The sequence below is a fragment of the Lissotriton helveticus genome, chromosome 11 (assembly GCF_964261635.1).
Source record: "Lissotriton helveticus chromosome 11, aLisHel1.1, whole genome shotgun sequence".
In the NCBI taxonomy this organism is placed as follows: domain Eukaryota; kingdom Metazoa; phylum Chordata; class Amphibia; order Caudata; family Salamandridae; genus Lissotriton; species Lissotriton helveticus.
Window position 1 is genome coordinate 1,063,677,571 of NC_136072.1, and position 13,681 is coordinate 1,063,691,251.

The 13,681-nt window shown below is 45.5% G+C and overlaps 1 protein-coding gene across 6 annotated transcripts in view; it reads right to left on the reverse strand.

Moving 5' to 3' along the window:
* Window positions 1-13,681, reverse strand: part of SBNO1 (strawberry notch homolog 1) — a 1,344,504-nt gene that overhangs the window by 199,970 nt on the left and 1,130,853 nt on the right. For all 6 annotated transcript variants that reach the window (XM_078667602.1, XM_078667600.1, XM_078667599.1 and 3 more), the window contains one exon: window positions 13,065-13,157. In XM_078667602.1, the coding sequence (XP_078523728.1) occupies window positions 13,065-13,157 (93 nt within the window). The remainder of the gene's footprint in view (window positions 1-13,064; window positions 13,158-13,681) is intronic.

The window sequence follows — 13,681 nt, forward strand, 5'->3', positions numbered from 1 at the left end:
CCGCTGGCATCGAAGGCCTAGGGTCTCCAGCCAAGTCTGCGGGGCCTGAAGGAGCACCGGTGGAGTCGGGCTGCCCAAAGGGGCTGTGATGCGCTTCGTAAAAGGCTCAAAGCTGGGTAGGGGATGCTCCGGTTCCGTGAAAGGGAGCGAAGCGCAGAGCCGTCCCAGAAGCTGGCTCCAGAGCTGGAGAGCGACAACGCGCCGGGTCCCGCATCACGTCGACAGATGGATAGGGAGAAGGCAAAGAGTGACAATGCTTCTTCGCTTTCTTCTTGTGCTTTGACTTACCCGAGGAGTGCGAAGACTTCGATGATGAGCGTTGGTGGCTCCGCGACTGGTCCCGAGACCTTCCTCTCGACCGAGACCTCTAACGACACGGAATGGACTGCTGAGCCTCAAAACGCTTTCAGGACAGCTCCCGCAAAGACTTCAGATTCATGGCTCAGCAGTCGAAGCACAACTTCGGGGCAAGGTCGTTCCCCAGGCACTAAAGGCACATGAGGTGGGGATCCGTAAAGGACATCAACTTGTGACAAGAGTCACAAGGTTTGAAGCCGGTCCAACAATGGTACATCCCTCGTGCTACCAGGAGTCGACAGACTCAAAAAAGATGTTAAAAGTCGGAAAAAGAAATTGTCAAAAAATAACTAAGGGGCAAGTTCTCTCCGGATCTGCGCTCGCTAGCACGGAAAAATAAAGAACTGATGTCAGCACGCAGCGGCAGCGTCTAAGTAGACACTGCGTTGTCATCCCGGCGACCACGACACTGAACTCAGAGTTGACCAATGCCACCTACCAACGCGCAGGGGTACCACTACAGTAAAATTCGCCAGATCCAGTCGGACAGCTTGGGGTAATTCTAAGGTAAGGAATCTATAACTAATGGTCTTTTTCAGATATTGACTTTTTTTGATAACATTAAAATTGTTTGAGTGGGAAGAGGGTAAGCAGACCATATAAAGATTGCGGGTTACAAGCAGCCTTTTTCCTTCCACAGGAGGGTTCCATTTTAAAACATGACTTTAATTTCGAAGACAATCCTTCAAAGATTACAAAAAATGAAGGGAATAGCGTAAAAATCATTTCAAACACTGAATAAAGTATGTTTAAACAAGGCTTCTCAAATAAGTAGGTAGCTCTCCAAATACTTGTGGGCAGCGCTCCAGTGTGCAACCCAGCCAACTAAGTTAGACGCTTTTGATTGTTTAAATTTATATATGTATACCAAAATTGTGTATCCGATGAAAATGTATATTCAGAACCCATAATTTTTAAAAGATATTTAAAGCGGAGAATGATAAATCATGCAGCATTGGGAGACTTATTCCTAATATAATTACCTTGATAATAATTTGGTGCCATGACCACTGCAGGTATGGCTGTTATGTATTACCCTTGTAGAACCAGTCCAAATTCAAATAGCCTTTTATGCATTAATTCTGGCAATTATACACTGAAGTGATGATGGCTGGTGATGTTGTGTAAGATGGCCATTAACGCAATCTTGCCTGAGGTGTACTACACAAATATGAGTAGCTTGGCATGATTTCCATTGAATATAAGTAGCTTTTATGAATGAAAAGGTTCAAAACCCCTTGTTTGAACACAACCCTAATCAATCAAATCAGGTGCTTGTTAAGCGCGACTACTCATCCGGAAGGGTCTCAAGGCGCTGGGGGTATGAGGGGGGGATTCTCAGGTTCCAGTCCTTCAAGGAGGGGGTCTGTCAAAGAGCCAAGTTTTGAGGTTTCTTGCGAAGATGGGGAGCGATGTTATCTGTCGGAAGGTGAAGCGGAAGGTCGTTCCAGGCACTGGCCGCGCAAAAGGAGCGGCCTCCCGATATAGTCCTGCTGGTGCGGGGGGGTCACAGCGTAGGAGAGTTGGGCTGATCGTAGGGTCAGGTATGCTGGTCCGGTGTCGTGGAGGGCCTTGTGAGCGTGGGTTAGCATCTTAAAGGTGACGCTAGCTTTGATGGGGAGCCAGTGGAGTGTGCGCAGGTGCTGGGAGATGAGGCAGTAATTTCAAAAAGGGGGTGGTGATGGACAGAGTATCTGAGTTAATCAGAACACTCCTACCCAGTCAACAGATCAGGGCTTGATCCATTACCGTTTTTTAGCTCACTGCACCATCCCAGTTCAGAACCTGGCTATATGCAAATTAGTCTGTCCCTGGCCCAGTGCATCATGGGAACAGGGCAGACCAAACTACCAAGCCAATTCTTCACTGGAAAGGAAACAAGCTTCCGGGGACCGGTTTCTGGCATTACAGCCGTCTTCGGCCCGGCTTGCTTGAATCCTGATGGTGCAATGAGCAAGGGACTCATGTCTGAGCATACCCTTCCACACTCATGGTGGCCAAAATAATTTCAAAAAGGGGGTGGTGATGGACAGAGTATCTGAGTTAATCAGAACACTCCTACCCAGTCAACAGATCAGGGCTTGATCCATCACCGTTTTTTAGCTCACTGCACCATCCCAGTTCAGAACCTGGCTATATGCAAATTAGTCTGTCCCTGGCCCAGTGCATCATGGGAACAGGGCAGACCAAACTCCCAAGCCAATTCTTCACTGGAAAGGAAACAAGCTTCCGGGGACCGGTTTCTGGCATTACAGCCGTCTTCGGCCCGGCTTGCTTGAATCCTGATGGTGCAATGAGCAAGGGACTCATGTCTGAGCATACCCTTCCACACTCATGGTGGCCAAAATAATTTCAAAAAGGGGGTGGTGATGGACAGATGAGGCAGTGGCTTGGCAGGTTGAGGACCAGTCTTGCAGCGGTGTTTTGGAGGTTCTGTAGCTTGCGGTGAGGTTTTTGTTTATTCCGGCATAGAGTGCGTTACCTTAGTCGAGCCTGTTGGTGACCAGGGTGAGTGTGACGGTCTTTCTGTGTTCGAGGGGGATCCATTTGAAGGTCTTATGTAGAAGCGGAGGGTGTGGAATCAGGACGACGAGACGGAGTTGATCTGGCGATCAATTTTGAGCTCTGAGTCCAGGATGATTCCCAGGTTGCGTGCGTAGTCAGTTGGGGTGGGCGGGCTTCCGAGGGCCGGGGCCACCAGGTGTCATTCCAGGCATCTGGGTTTGGGCCCATGAGGAGTACTTCCGTTTCGTTTGTGTTTAGTTGTAGGCAGCTGTTTTTCATCCATTTGGCGACAGCTTCCATGCCTTCTAGAAAGTTGTGTCTGGCGGTGTTGGGTTCATTGGATAGGGAGAGGATGAGTTGGGTGTTGTCTGCATATGACAATTTTGAGTCCTTAGGTTCTGACGAGGGGGCGAGCGGAGCCATGTAGACACTGAGGAGAGTAGGGCTGAGGGAGGACCCCTGGGGGACTTGGTAGGTGTGTAGGGTCTGAGAGGAAAGGGGGGTGTGTGTCTGACCAGCTGCGTTCTGCCAGAGAGGAAGGGGCGGATCCAGTCGAGTGCCTTGTCTTGGATCCCTGCATCGTGGCGTCTGCGTATTAGGGTGTGGTGAGAGACTGTGTCGAACACCGCTGAGAGGTCAAGAAGGATGAGGGCTGCGGTTTCTCCTTTGTCCAGTAAGGTACGGATGTCGTCTGTTGCTGTAAAGAGGGCGGTTTCCGTACTGTGTTTTTTTTATGAAGTCGGCTAGGGGGGAGTCAAGGATGCTGTGCTCTGCGATGAATGTGGCAAGTTGGCTGTTGATGGCTTTCTCGATGACTTACCCTGGGAATGGGAGCAGGGAGATGGGTCTGTAGTTTTTGCGGTCGGTAGGGTCCACCGAGGGTTTCTTCAAGAGGGGGTTGATGTCAGCGTGTTTCCAGTCATCAGGGAACGAGGCGGTTGCCAGTGAGAGGTTAATGGTGTGGCAGAGCATGGGTGCGATGGTGTCGGCAGCTCTGTTGAAAATGTGGTGGGGGCAGGAGTCCGTGGGGGCCCCAGAGTGGATTGACTTCATCGTCTTCAGTGTGTCTTAGGTGGTGAGGGCTGCCAAGTTGTCGATCGCTGGCTTCAGGGTGTCGGGGTTGTTGGTGAGGGTTCAGTGTGTTGGTTGTCTTTGTCGAACTTGTCTAGATGCTCTTGATTTTGTGGTGGGAAAAAGTTGCTGAGTTTTTCGCAGAGGTCTTGTGAGGGAGGGATGTCGGTGGACTCACTAGTGGGTTGGGCGAACTCCTTCATGATGTTGAAGAGTTCTTTGCTGTTGTGTGCATGAGTGGAGATTCTGTCTTCAATCGTTTTTTTTCCTCGTTTTTCTGATGAGTTGGTGGTGGGCCTTGGAGGCAGCTCTGAAGTTATTGTGGGCTTCTGTGGATTTGGCGTTCCTCCAGGCCTTTTTGAGGCGGCAGCAAGTGCGTCTAGACTCTCAAAGTTCGGTTGTGAACCATCTAGTTTTCTTGGCGTGGGTGGTGTTGTTTGTCTTGAGGGGGGCTATGGTGTTGGCGCGGTCAGATCCATCTGTGCAGCGTCCGGGCTGCGGTGTTGGCGTCATAGTTTTCTGCGATGGTTGGGGTGGAGTTGCTGAGTGATGAGGTTAGCTGGTCGTCTGATTCTGGTCCAGGTGTTCTGAAGGTGAAGTGGACACATCGATGGTCAGTCGGTGGTGTGGCTGAAGGTGATGGAGTTTCCTGTTGTGAAGAGGGGGTCGAGGGGTGTGTCCTGCTGAGTGCGTGGGTTCGGTCACGATCTGGTATAGTCCAATGTTGTGGAGGTTGTCCAGGAGGGATGTAGTGCTGGGGTCGAGGTGGTTGTCGAGGTGGAAGTTGAGGTCTCCCAGTAGGGTGTAGTTGGTGGACGCGATGGCATGCGGGGAGATGATGTCCGTGATAGAGTTGGCGAAAAGTCCGCAGGCTCCAGGGGGTCAGTAGATGAGGGTTGAGGTAGGGCTGGCCAGTATCTTGAAATGTTCCATCAGGTCTGTGGGCTCGTCGGGAAGTGTGCTGAGGCGGAGGGTGAATTTGTGGATGATGGCAATTCCTCCTCCAGGGCGGGTGGGGCGGTCCTTCCTGGAGATCTCGTATCCTTGGGGAATGTCGATGGCGATGTCTGGTCCAGAGGTGGTGTTGGTCCAGGTTTCGGTACAGAATGCTACATCCGGGGTAGTGCGGTCGAGGAGGTCCCAGATTTGGGTGGCGTGTTTGTGGAGGGATCGGACGTTGAGGAGGATGCATTGCACGGTCTTCGGTTCTGTTGTGTTCTCGCGGGCGGATTGCGCTGGGTCAGTGGTCTTGGCGGTGCTGCAGGTGTGCCGGCAGCGTTGACAGCTGAAGGGTCTGTGAGTGTCGGCTGGTGATGCTAGCTTGCAGCTGTTGTTGCGGCCTGGGTTGAGAGCGTAGAGTGCCGCTAGGTCGTAGTGTTGGCGGTGCAGAGATCCAGGTTTCCTGGCGTGGGTCGCAGTCGGGTCACAGATGGGCACAGACCGGCTTGCCTTTGGCGCCCCGGTGATGCGGCCGCACAGTGGCCGCCATTAAGAAGGGGTCGGGAGAGCTGGGTGGCAGGAGCGGGGAGGGGAGCTGGATTGGGCCAGTTGCACTGGTCTTGCTGGGGGAGAGGGGCAGCAGCGGCAGGGAAAAACGGGCTAAAAAAGGCAAAAGGAAAAAGACAAAAAGAGAGAAAAGTGCAAATAAGGCAGCAAAATGCAAGAAAGAGTGAAGGAAGACACAGGGGACACAGGAGAGTGAAAGGGGGAGATTGAGATGAGGGTGAAAAACAGAGGAAAGACAGGAGAGTGTGGGGGGGAGCTTTAAATGAGGGGAAAACCAGTAAAAAAGAAAAGAAAACGCGGAGTAAGAGAATGGAGACAGAGGTCCACTGGACCACCAGGGATGAGACGCAGGTGAAACCTGCGTGAGAGTACAGGGGCTCGGGGGAAGGCCTCACTTAATGTTGGAGCTGCGAGGGAGGGAGAGCAATTTCACTGACAATGAGTCAGTGGTCTTGCTCAATACCCCTAAATAAAACCCTTGAGTGGAAAACTTCTGAAGTGTTCTTAGATCCAAAAAACACAACCTGGAGCTGTGAGGCAAATTGAGTACAGCACATGCTGGGAGATAAAACTGGATGGCTCCTCAAAGGAGCAGTACATGTTCTACAGTCTTGTGCACTTCTAACCCACCAGGCCCCTTTTTCTTGATGTTCCTCTCTGTTAGAGATACTTTCAAGGTCAAAGCTAATACTTTAGCACAAGATGATGCACGGAGGGGCTGCAGTTTCAAAATGGCAGCTCCAGCTTCCAATTCAAGGCGAATATTTAAAATGTATATAAAAAAATAATTTCCTGGTTCATGCTTGCAACCGGGAATAATCTTCATTTGTAATTTAAGTGATATATTATGATCGAATGTCGTACTATTTTTATGCATCAGCCTTCTTTGCTCAAAGGTACTCACTTCCCTGTTACCCCACGATTGTAAGATTAATACAACTGGGAAATCCTTTACAAAACCATACAAATGGCCCATTCTTAATTTTGCAGGGTTTGCAAACTCTTTGGAATTTACAATAGCTTTCACACATTTCTCTTCACAAAGTGCAAATCCATTTAAATCACAAAAAGAGGAATGGTCGGTTTTTAAGGCCTGCGTGAAAAAAGAGCTGTCTGTGTGCCACAGCAGAGAGCCAAATGCAGTTTGTATTTTTTTGTAGAGTAAGAAAAGAATTAGTAACATAATAAGGGCATTCTGGGGAAACAACTTCATGATGCATAAAAATGTCAGCAGGGCAGCCAAAAAGTTAATAAAAGAGGCTCAAGTTTTTTATGCATGGAAAATTGCAAATTGGCGGAATCGACCACAAAGTAGAAAACCCAGCACCATTCTAAGTCCTGTACCGATTTGAGGTCCATGAATACAGTTATGGGAGGACAACCCTCATGGAACAGGTTTTGTCAGAACCCAAACCATTTGGCACCCCAAAAGCATGAGCACTGTTTACAGCACTTGACTTTGCTGTATATGTTGTGAAGTTAAAAAGCGATGTAAATTAATTATTTGTTTTATTTATTAATACAGTTTTGTATAGCGCGAACGTGACCCTTACAAGTTATCAGAGTGCTTCACAATTTTGGGTAAGAGGGATACCGTATTGAGAAGCAAAATATTTGTTACATAATTATGCAAGTCGCGTGCAAGACTCCTGTAGGTATCGGAACTCTTCACATAAGGGTTGGGCGGATACAGTAATGGGTGACGAACATTCGAACATATGTATGTACAACGCATGCTAACAATGTTATTCCCAAGTATATAACCATGTTAAAAGTCAATCAAGATGACCAAATAGAGGGCAGGAATGGAGTCTAGGAGCCAAGGCCTATTAGGGCAGGATTTTTTTTCACTTCCTTTTTGAAGGAAGCGGTGGAGATTGTACGGATTTCCGGAGGAAGAGTTCCAAATCTTTGGAGCAATGCTAGAGAATTCTCGGTTACTTGACTTCTTTTTGTGTAAAATCTGTGGTTGCAGGAGCATTGTACTTGTACTTTGTGACGCTCTGCAGCCCCTGATAGTTCTAGTTTTTGAGCCAGATAGATGGGGGGTCCTGTAATGAAGGGCTTTGTGTGTCATGCATGCAATTTTTAACTGTATTCTTGACTCGTATGGTAACCAGTTTAGGGATTTTAGGGCTGGGGATATGTGTTATTTTCTTTTTGTCCCAGTAATCAATCTAGCTGTGGCATTAAGGGAAGCTCTTAGTGGGGCCAGGCTCTGTTTGGGGAGACTACATAGCATGGAACTACCGTAGTCTAGTCTTGATAAAACTAGAGCTTGTACCGCCAATTTGAAGTCTTTCTGTGGAAGGAATGGTTTGTGATTCCTTATTATACTCAACTAATGTTTAGCTCCCGTTGTTGCATTGCTGATATGGTTCTTCATATTCAAGTGCATGTGTGGTGTGATTCCGAGGGATTTTGCTGAATCAATAATGTAGGGAGCAGTTGAAGGCTGTGAGGTGTTTCATCCAAAGGTCAAACATGGGAATGCAATGGGGGGGGGGGGGGAGGGAAGAGAAGGAATTCAATTTTGGATATGTTGGGCATGAGGTAGTTGTCAGTGAGCCAGTTTTGAGTGTTCATTAGGATTGAGTTGAGTGATATGATGTCTTCTGGGGAGGTGATTTTCAGATAAAGTCGAGACATCCGCATACATGTAAAAAAGAATGTTTGCGGAGTTCAAGACATCTGCGAACGGTTCCAAGAGTAAATTGAAGAGTATGGGTGATAGGGACAACCCCTGTGGAACCCCCACAGTTACTGTACAGGGCTGAGAAAGAGATTGATTCATCTTGATTCTATGGGATCTGTTTTGAAGGAAGTGAACCAATTCAATACCAACCCTGATAAGCCCATCCTGTGTTCTAGAGTAGATAGTAGTTTGATATGGTTCACAGTGTCGAAGACAGAAGATAAGTCAAGGAGGATCAATAAGCAAGATGAATTAAGGTCCAGGAACTTTAAAATTTCATCCATGATGTGCATGAGAGCAGATTCAGTGCTGTGCCCTCTCTAGAAAACATATTGATGATGTTTCAACAATTGGAATTTCTCGATGTGTGAGCAGAGTTGAATTAGCACACATTTTTCAAGAAGTTTTGCCAGAGTGGGGTGTTGGAAATGGGACGGAAGTTGTTCAGATCGGAGCTATATGCGTTAGATTTTTTTTTAGAATGGGGGATACCTGTGCTACATTTATACAGTCAGGGATAGTGCTTTGCACTAGTGAAGCATTGCGATCTTGGACCATAAGGGGAGGATGGAGGCTTTTACTTCCTTGAAGATGTGAGGTGGAAGAGGGTCGGTGAAGTAGCTAGACGGATTGATTGCAAGAAGGGTGTTGTAAATGTCACTTTCTCCGAAGTGAGTAAAGGTGTGCCAAGATGCATTGTTCTTGAGACAAACTAGGGGGGATGAGTGGCTCTTGGTGAGCAAGTGGGGCCGTGCTACCATACATTGGGTGCAGAGCCCTTTATGATTCAATGTCTATATTGATGCTGTTAGTTTTCTGGGAGAAGGCGGCGACTAAATCGCCACACGTAGGAGAGCCGTCACCAAGGTCATGGCAGTTGGGTGCCCTCATCGATTGTTTAAGGAGTTTAAAAAGTTTCTTAGGGCGGTTTCTAGCTTGATTAAGTTGGGATCTGAAAAAGTCTGCTTTTGCAGACTTGATTTTTGTTGTTGTAAGAATTCCTGATAGCTCTAAGGTTTAAATGTTTGGTAGATGGTCAAGATCTCCATGTTCTTTCAGCCACCCTCAGTTTAGAGCGTTCCGAGTTTAGGTTGGAGTTGAAACAAGGTTTGGAAATTTTATGGGAGGCATTTTTATGTTCTAAAGGGGCAATAGCTTCCATGACACCAGAAATAGAAGAATTATAACAATCAGTGAGGATATGAACATCCTTCAAATCTGCTTGGGAAGACGAATCATTTTTATAACAGATAGCTAGTTCTTCAGTGTTTATATTTCGGAGGGTCCTTTTCTATTGGTTCATTTTCATGGGCTGGACCCCTTACCGACACCTTCCCGTTAAAGTAGAAGAGGATGCAGTAGTGGTCGGACCAATCGCATGGGGTATGGAGTCCAGTATGATGGTGTTACCTTTGGCTATTATGAGGTCCAAAGTTTGACCCTTGTTGTGAGATGAGCTACCACAGAATTGTGTCAGTTCTTGATCCAAAAGGAAGGATTTGAGACAATTCACTACATGATCATTAGGGTTAGACCAGTGTTGCTTAAAGTCTCCCAGGAAGATTTGTGACACTAGAGGGTTGTCATTGGAAGAGATGATTTCCATTGAATGCTCAATGAAGTGAGGGTGGAGGTGGGGGGTAGAGTGTATGCAATTTGCAGACCAGGTGGGTTTTGCACAATATGGTGATGCATAGATATTCACAGGAAAGCGGGGTGGGGGTTTCTGATTGTGAGACCGAGAGAGTGTATACAGGATATTCCTCCACTCTGTGTCATGATGGGTGATAGGGGTTGTGTGTGGCAGATGGGATGAGGCCTAGGAAAGGAAGAGTGGGTTGGGTGTGATAGGATCCAAGGAAGGTAGTCGCCTGGACATAGACTGGGCTGAAGGCGTGTTAGAGTAGATCAAAAAGGGAGGTTCACCAGAGGAAAGAGAGGAATCCTCAACAAGGGATCAAATATGGATCAGTGTAGGGCCCAGGGAGGTGTGAGAAGCTGTAGGTCCAGTAGCTGCTTGATTCATAGGTGATGTGGACTGTGTAGGTTCTGATTATACAAAGTCAGGGGACCGGATGGAACAGAGGTCACTTCGGGAGTTATGATCAGATTTGGTCACCCCAGACCTTAGGAGGGATGTGAGAGTGATAACATGTGTAAGATCATGTTTTAAGGGGAGGGGGAAGGAGAAGACTTGAAATTCACAGCTGTCTTGAGGGTAGGAAAGATATTATCCCTCTTGGCTGAGTTGTCATCCGAAGCTTGAATTAGGATAATCCTGTTATTTTAAAGGGAAAATGGTGGCGTTCGCATCGTAGAGAGATGAGGGCGAGGCTGTAAGTTTGAGGCCGTACTGTGTTTTCCTGGTACTTGTTAAACGAAGCATGGAGTAGAAGACTTTCCTCCATTGTGCCCGTTTTCTGGTGTAAAAGATCAAGTCATTGTTTAATTTCCCCTTAGATGCACTGAAGTAAAAGTCAGAGATAAGAGTTTCAGATCAGGTTTTTAGTAACCTATGTTTGTGCTTCTTGGCCGCAGTTTTTGAGAAGTTGGGATAGTAGCTGATCGTGAAGGCATGGCAGACCTGCAGGAACAGGCTTTCATAAGCTTTCATACCGGCACTTCGTCGCACCGTTTGAGAGTTTAACAGGCATGGCGTTTAGTGAGGAAGGATATATCATGCCCTACCTTGCACGCGCACTAAAGATATTAATATAAGGAAATTTAGAACAGCATTTAACGGACATGGATTGATTGTAGCTGCTGAGAGATATATATTTATAAAACTGTTGGAGAATACTACTTGCATTTTCAAGCTTATGGTGATATTTGAGGAGCTACATTAGACACTCTACACATCCTATGAATCATTATATTAGACTATATATGGAATCCAATGTTGGAATACAAGCAACTGAAGGATATAATCAATGTTGTTTGGCATAATATTGATTTAATGCGTGCACGCTTATTCCCTTGAGCAAGTGGACACATGTACCGTAAAGAAGAAAAGTAACCTAATAGATCCGTAAACCACTGGTGTGAACACCATGAGGAAGGCTTTTAGCCGAAACGCGTTGGTGATAAAGATCTGTAACCAGTGTCTTTTCAAAATCAGTACAGATATTGTGTCTGATAATCAACAACTGTTATCAGTTTATCTGAAATGGACATAAATTGTGTATCCAATTGATCATCATTTAGATATACAGTAATAACTGACTGTTTTTGTGTACTAACTAAAAGACATTTGTACTTCATAGGTATACGACACCTCAGAGTAACGTGTGGTTTAAAAATGTATAGAGAAGGATTTAGGATGTGTAATTTTTTTTATATAAATCATCATTGATCACATGCATGTATGTCTTTTTACAATATTTGAAATAATTTATAAGAAATAAAAAAGAAGAAATAAAAAAGATATATTTTTGTATCACAGCAGTATTGGTTGCGTAATTTAATCAAAGATTTTTGGTCTAACTGCTACACAGTTGATTATTGTGCACTATGCCCGGTGCAAATTTGTTTTCCAAATAAGTTGTTTCCCTGTTAGGGTATAACCTTTTTACAGGGAGCCTGTGTGCTTTTCCAGAGGGACACGCCCTGTATCCATTCTGCGATGGGCCAAGTTGAAGCCTTTTGAGAGGTGGAGCAGATTAAGGAGTACTCAAGCACATTGACAGAGGGAGGTTAAGAGGAGGAGATCCTTAAGTGTGACATATGGAAAACATTTGAAGATCAAGGTCAAAGCTGAGGCATGATCAGGCAATTCCTCTCGAATATCTGCATAGAAACAGGACTGGTCAGTGAACAAAGTTGCGTGGAGATAATAGGTAGGCCTGTGACAATTGAAATTGCGCCTGGATGAGAATCATTAACGGGAGGTGGGTGGAAGCAGAGCTCCCATCGAGTATGGCTACAAGTTAGTGGTAGAAGTGCTGTGGGCGCAAAGTGCACTCTTTTTCAATAGCATAAGATGAGTTAATACCAGATAGGATTAACGTGAGGAGTATTAAATTACAAGAGCCTAACTACGCTAGAGAAGAAAAAACTCTAAAAATTAAAATAAAAAAAACACCTAAAACCTAGACCGTCCATGATGGCCGCCATATTGGCAGAGTTAGATGTAGGTTGATGGTGGTCCTACTTTAGTTTCCCTTTTCTTATTTTCTTTTTGGGTAGTCCTACTTTAGTTTCCCTTTATTTGTTTTCTTAGTTTTTTTTCTTTCTCATTCAGTAGCCTGACCATATGAAGGGCGCCATCTTCTAGGATTGCCTTAAGACAATGGAGAGGAAGGGTGTACAAAATGAAAGATTAGTTATCGAGGACTCACAGAGTTTTAACCAGGGTACCCTATGACATGATACTTTCCCAAGACCTGGAAAATCTCAAGATTAGGTCTTGAGTCAGACGTCCCGTTTCTAAATGTGAATTATTTTTGGACTTGAAGTAGGTATATTAAGTAAGGTAGACAGTGGAGGTTCGCTGAGAGAGCATGGTAAAAAACTTTCAGAGCAGAGAGACCATTCCAAGATGGCCGCTCCCAGGAACAAACAGGTATGAAGTCATACCTTTCTTTCACTGAAAGGTCAATGACAGAGCCTGGTAAATGATTGACTTGGGTCTATTTTTTAAATGAGCTGGACACTTCTCTATCTTGTAACAATGGTCTTTCAAGGGCTAGAAGGAGCGTCCTGTGTTTAATTTTGAGTAGGCTGGTCGAACCATCATCCCTCCTACAGGCACATGGAACAGGGCTGGAGAGATGGATTTCGAAATGGAGCGATGACTAATAGCACATGTAACAGTTCATGTAAATCCTAAAGCGCCTGTATATAAACCAGCCAGCCGAACTGGGATCAATTTCCCCCTAAGTGTTAAAACAAAGGACTACATTTAAAGAGAAAAAACAAGACGACCACTTACCTGAAGGGACAAATAAAATCCATCATCTGGGCCAGTCTGATCAGCCCAAATTTTAGTTGCATCTTCCCAAGACATTCCTCGTTCTACACTTATCTACAAAACATAAAATAAATGGTCACTTTAAAATATATACATACATATATATACATATTTTTTCACTGTAGAATGTTTAAGTGTTAGGATGTCAAATTAGCAAATACGGACATGGAGATGAAAATGGTTTTCTGTAGATACCGCACTAAAGGAAAAAAAAGAAAAAACAATCCTCGCCTTAAGCAATGATCCTTCATCAACTATTTGGTGCCAACACACTACCTGTTAACATTCCAGACAGCACTGTGGCCAAGTTGACCAGGTTCGGAGTATACAACGGCCTTCCCTGTGGAACTCAATTATGGCCATTTCACTATCACAACTTGAATCTCACATTTTCCAGACCAGCTAATTCACCACAATTATCAATAAAGAAGCAATGAGCATACTACTCAACACAAAAGGCTATTTTCAAGACTTATGATGTTCACTTTTTTTCACTTTGCACTCTTCACTTTTTTCAGTTTCTTCACTTGTTTACGTTACCTTTTTCTTTTTTTCCTAATTCTTCACATTTTCTACCT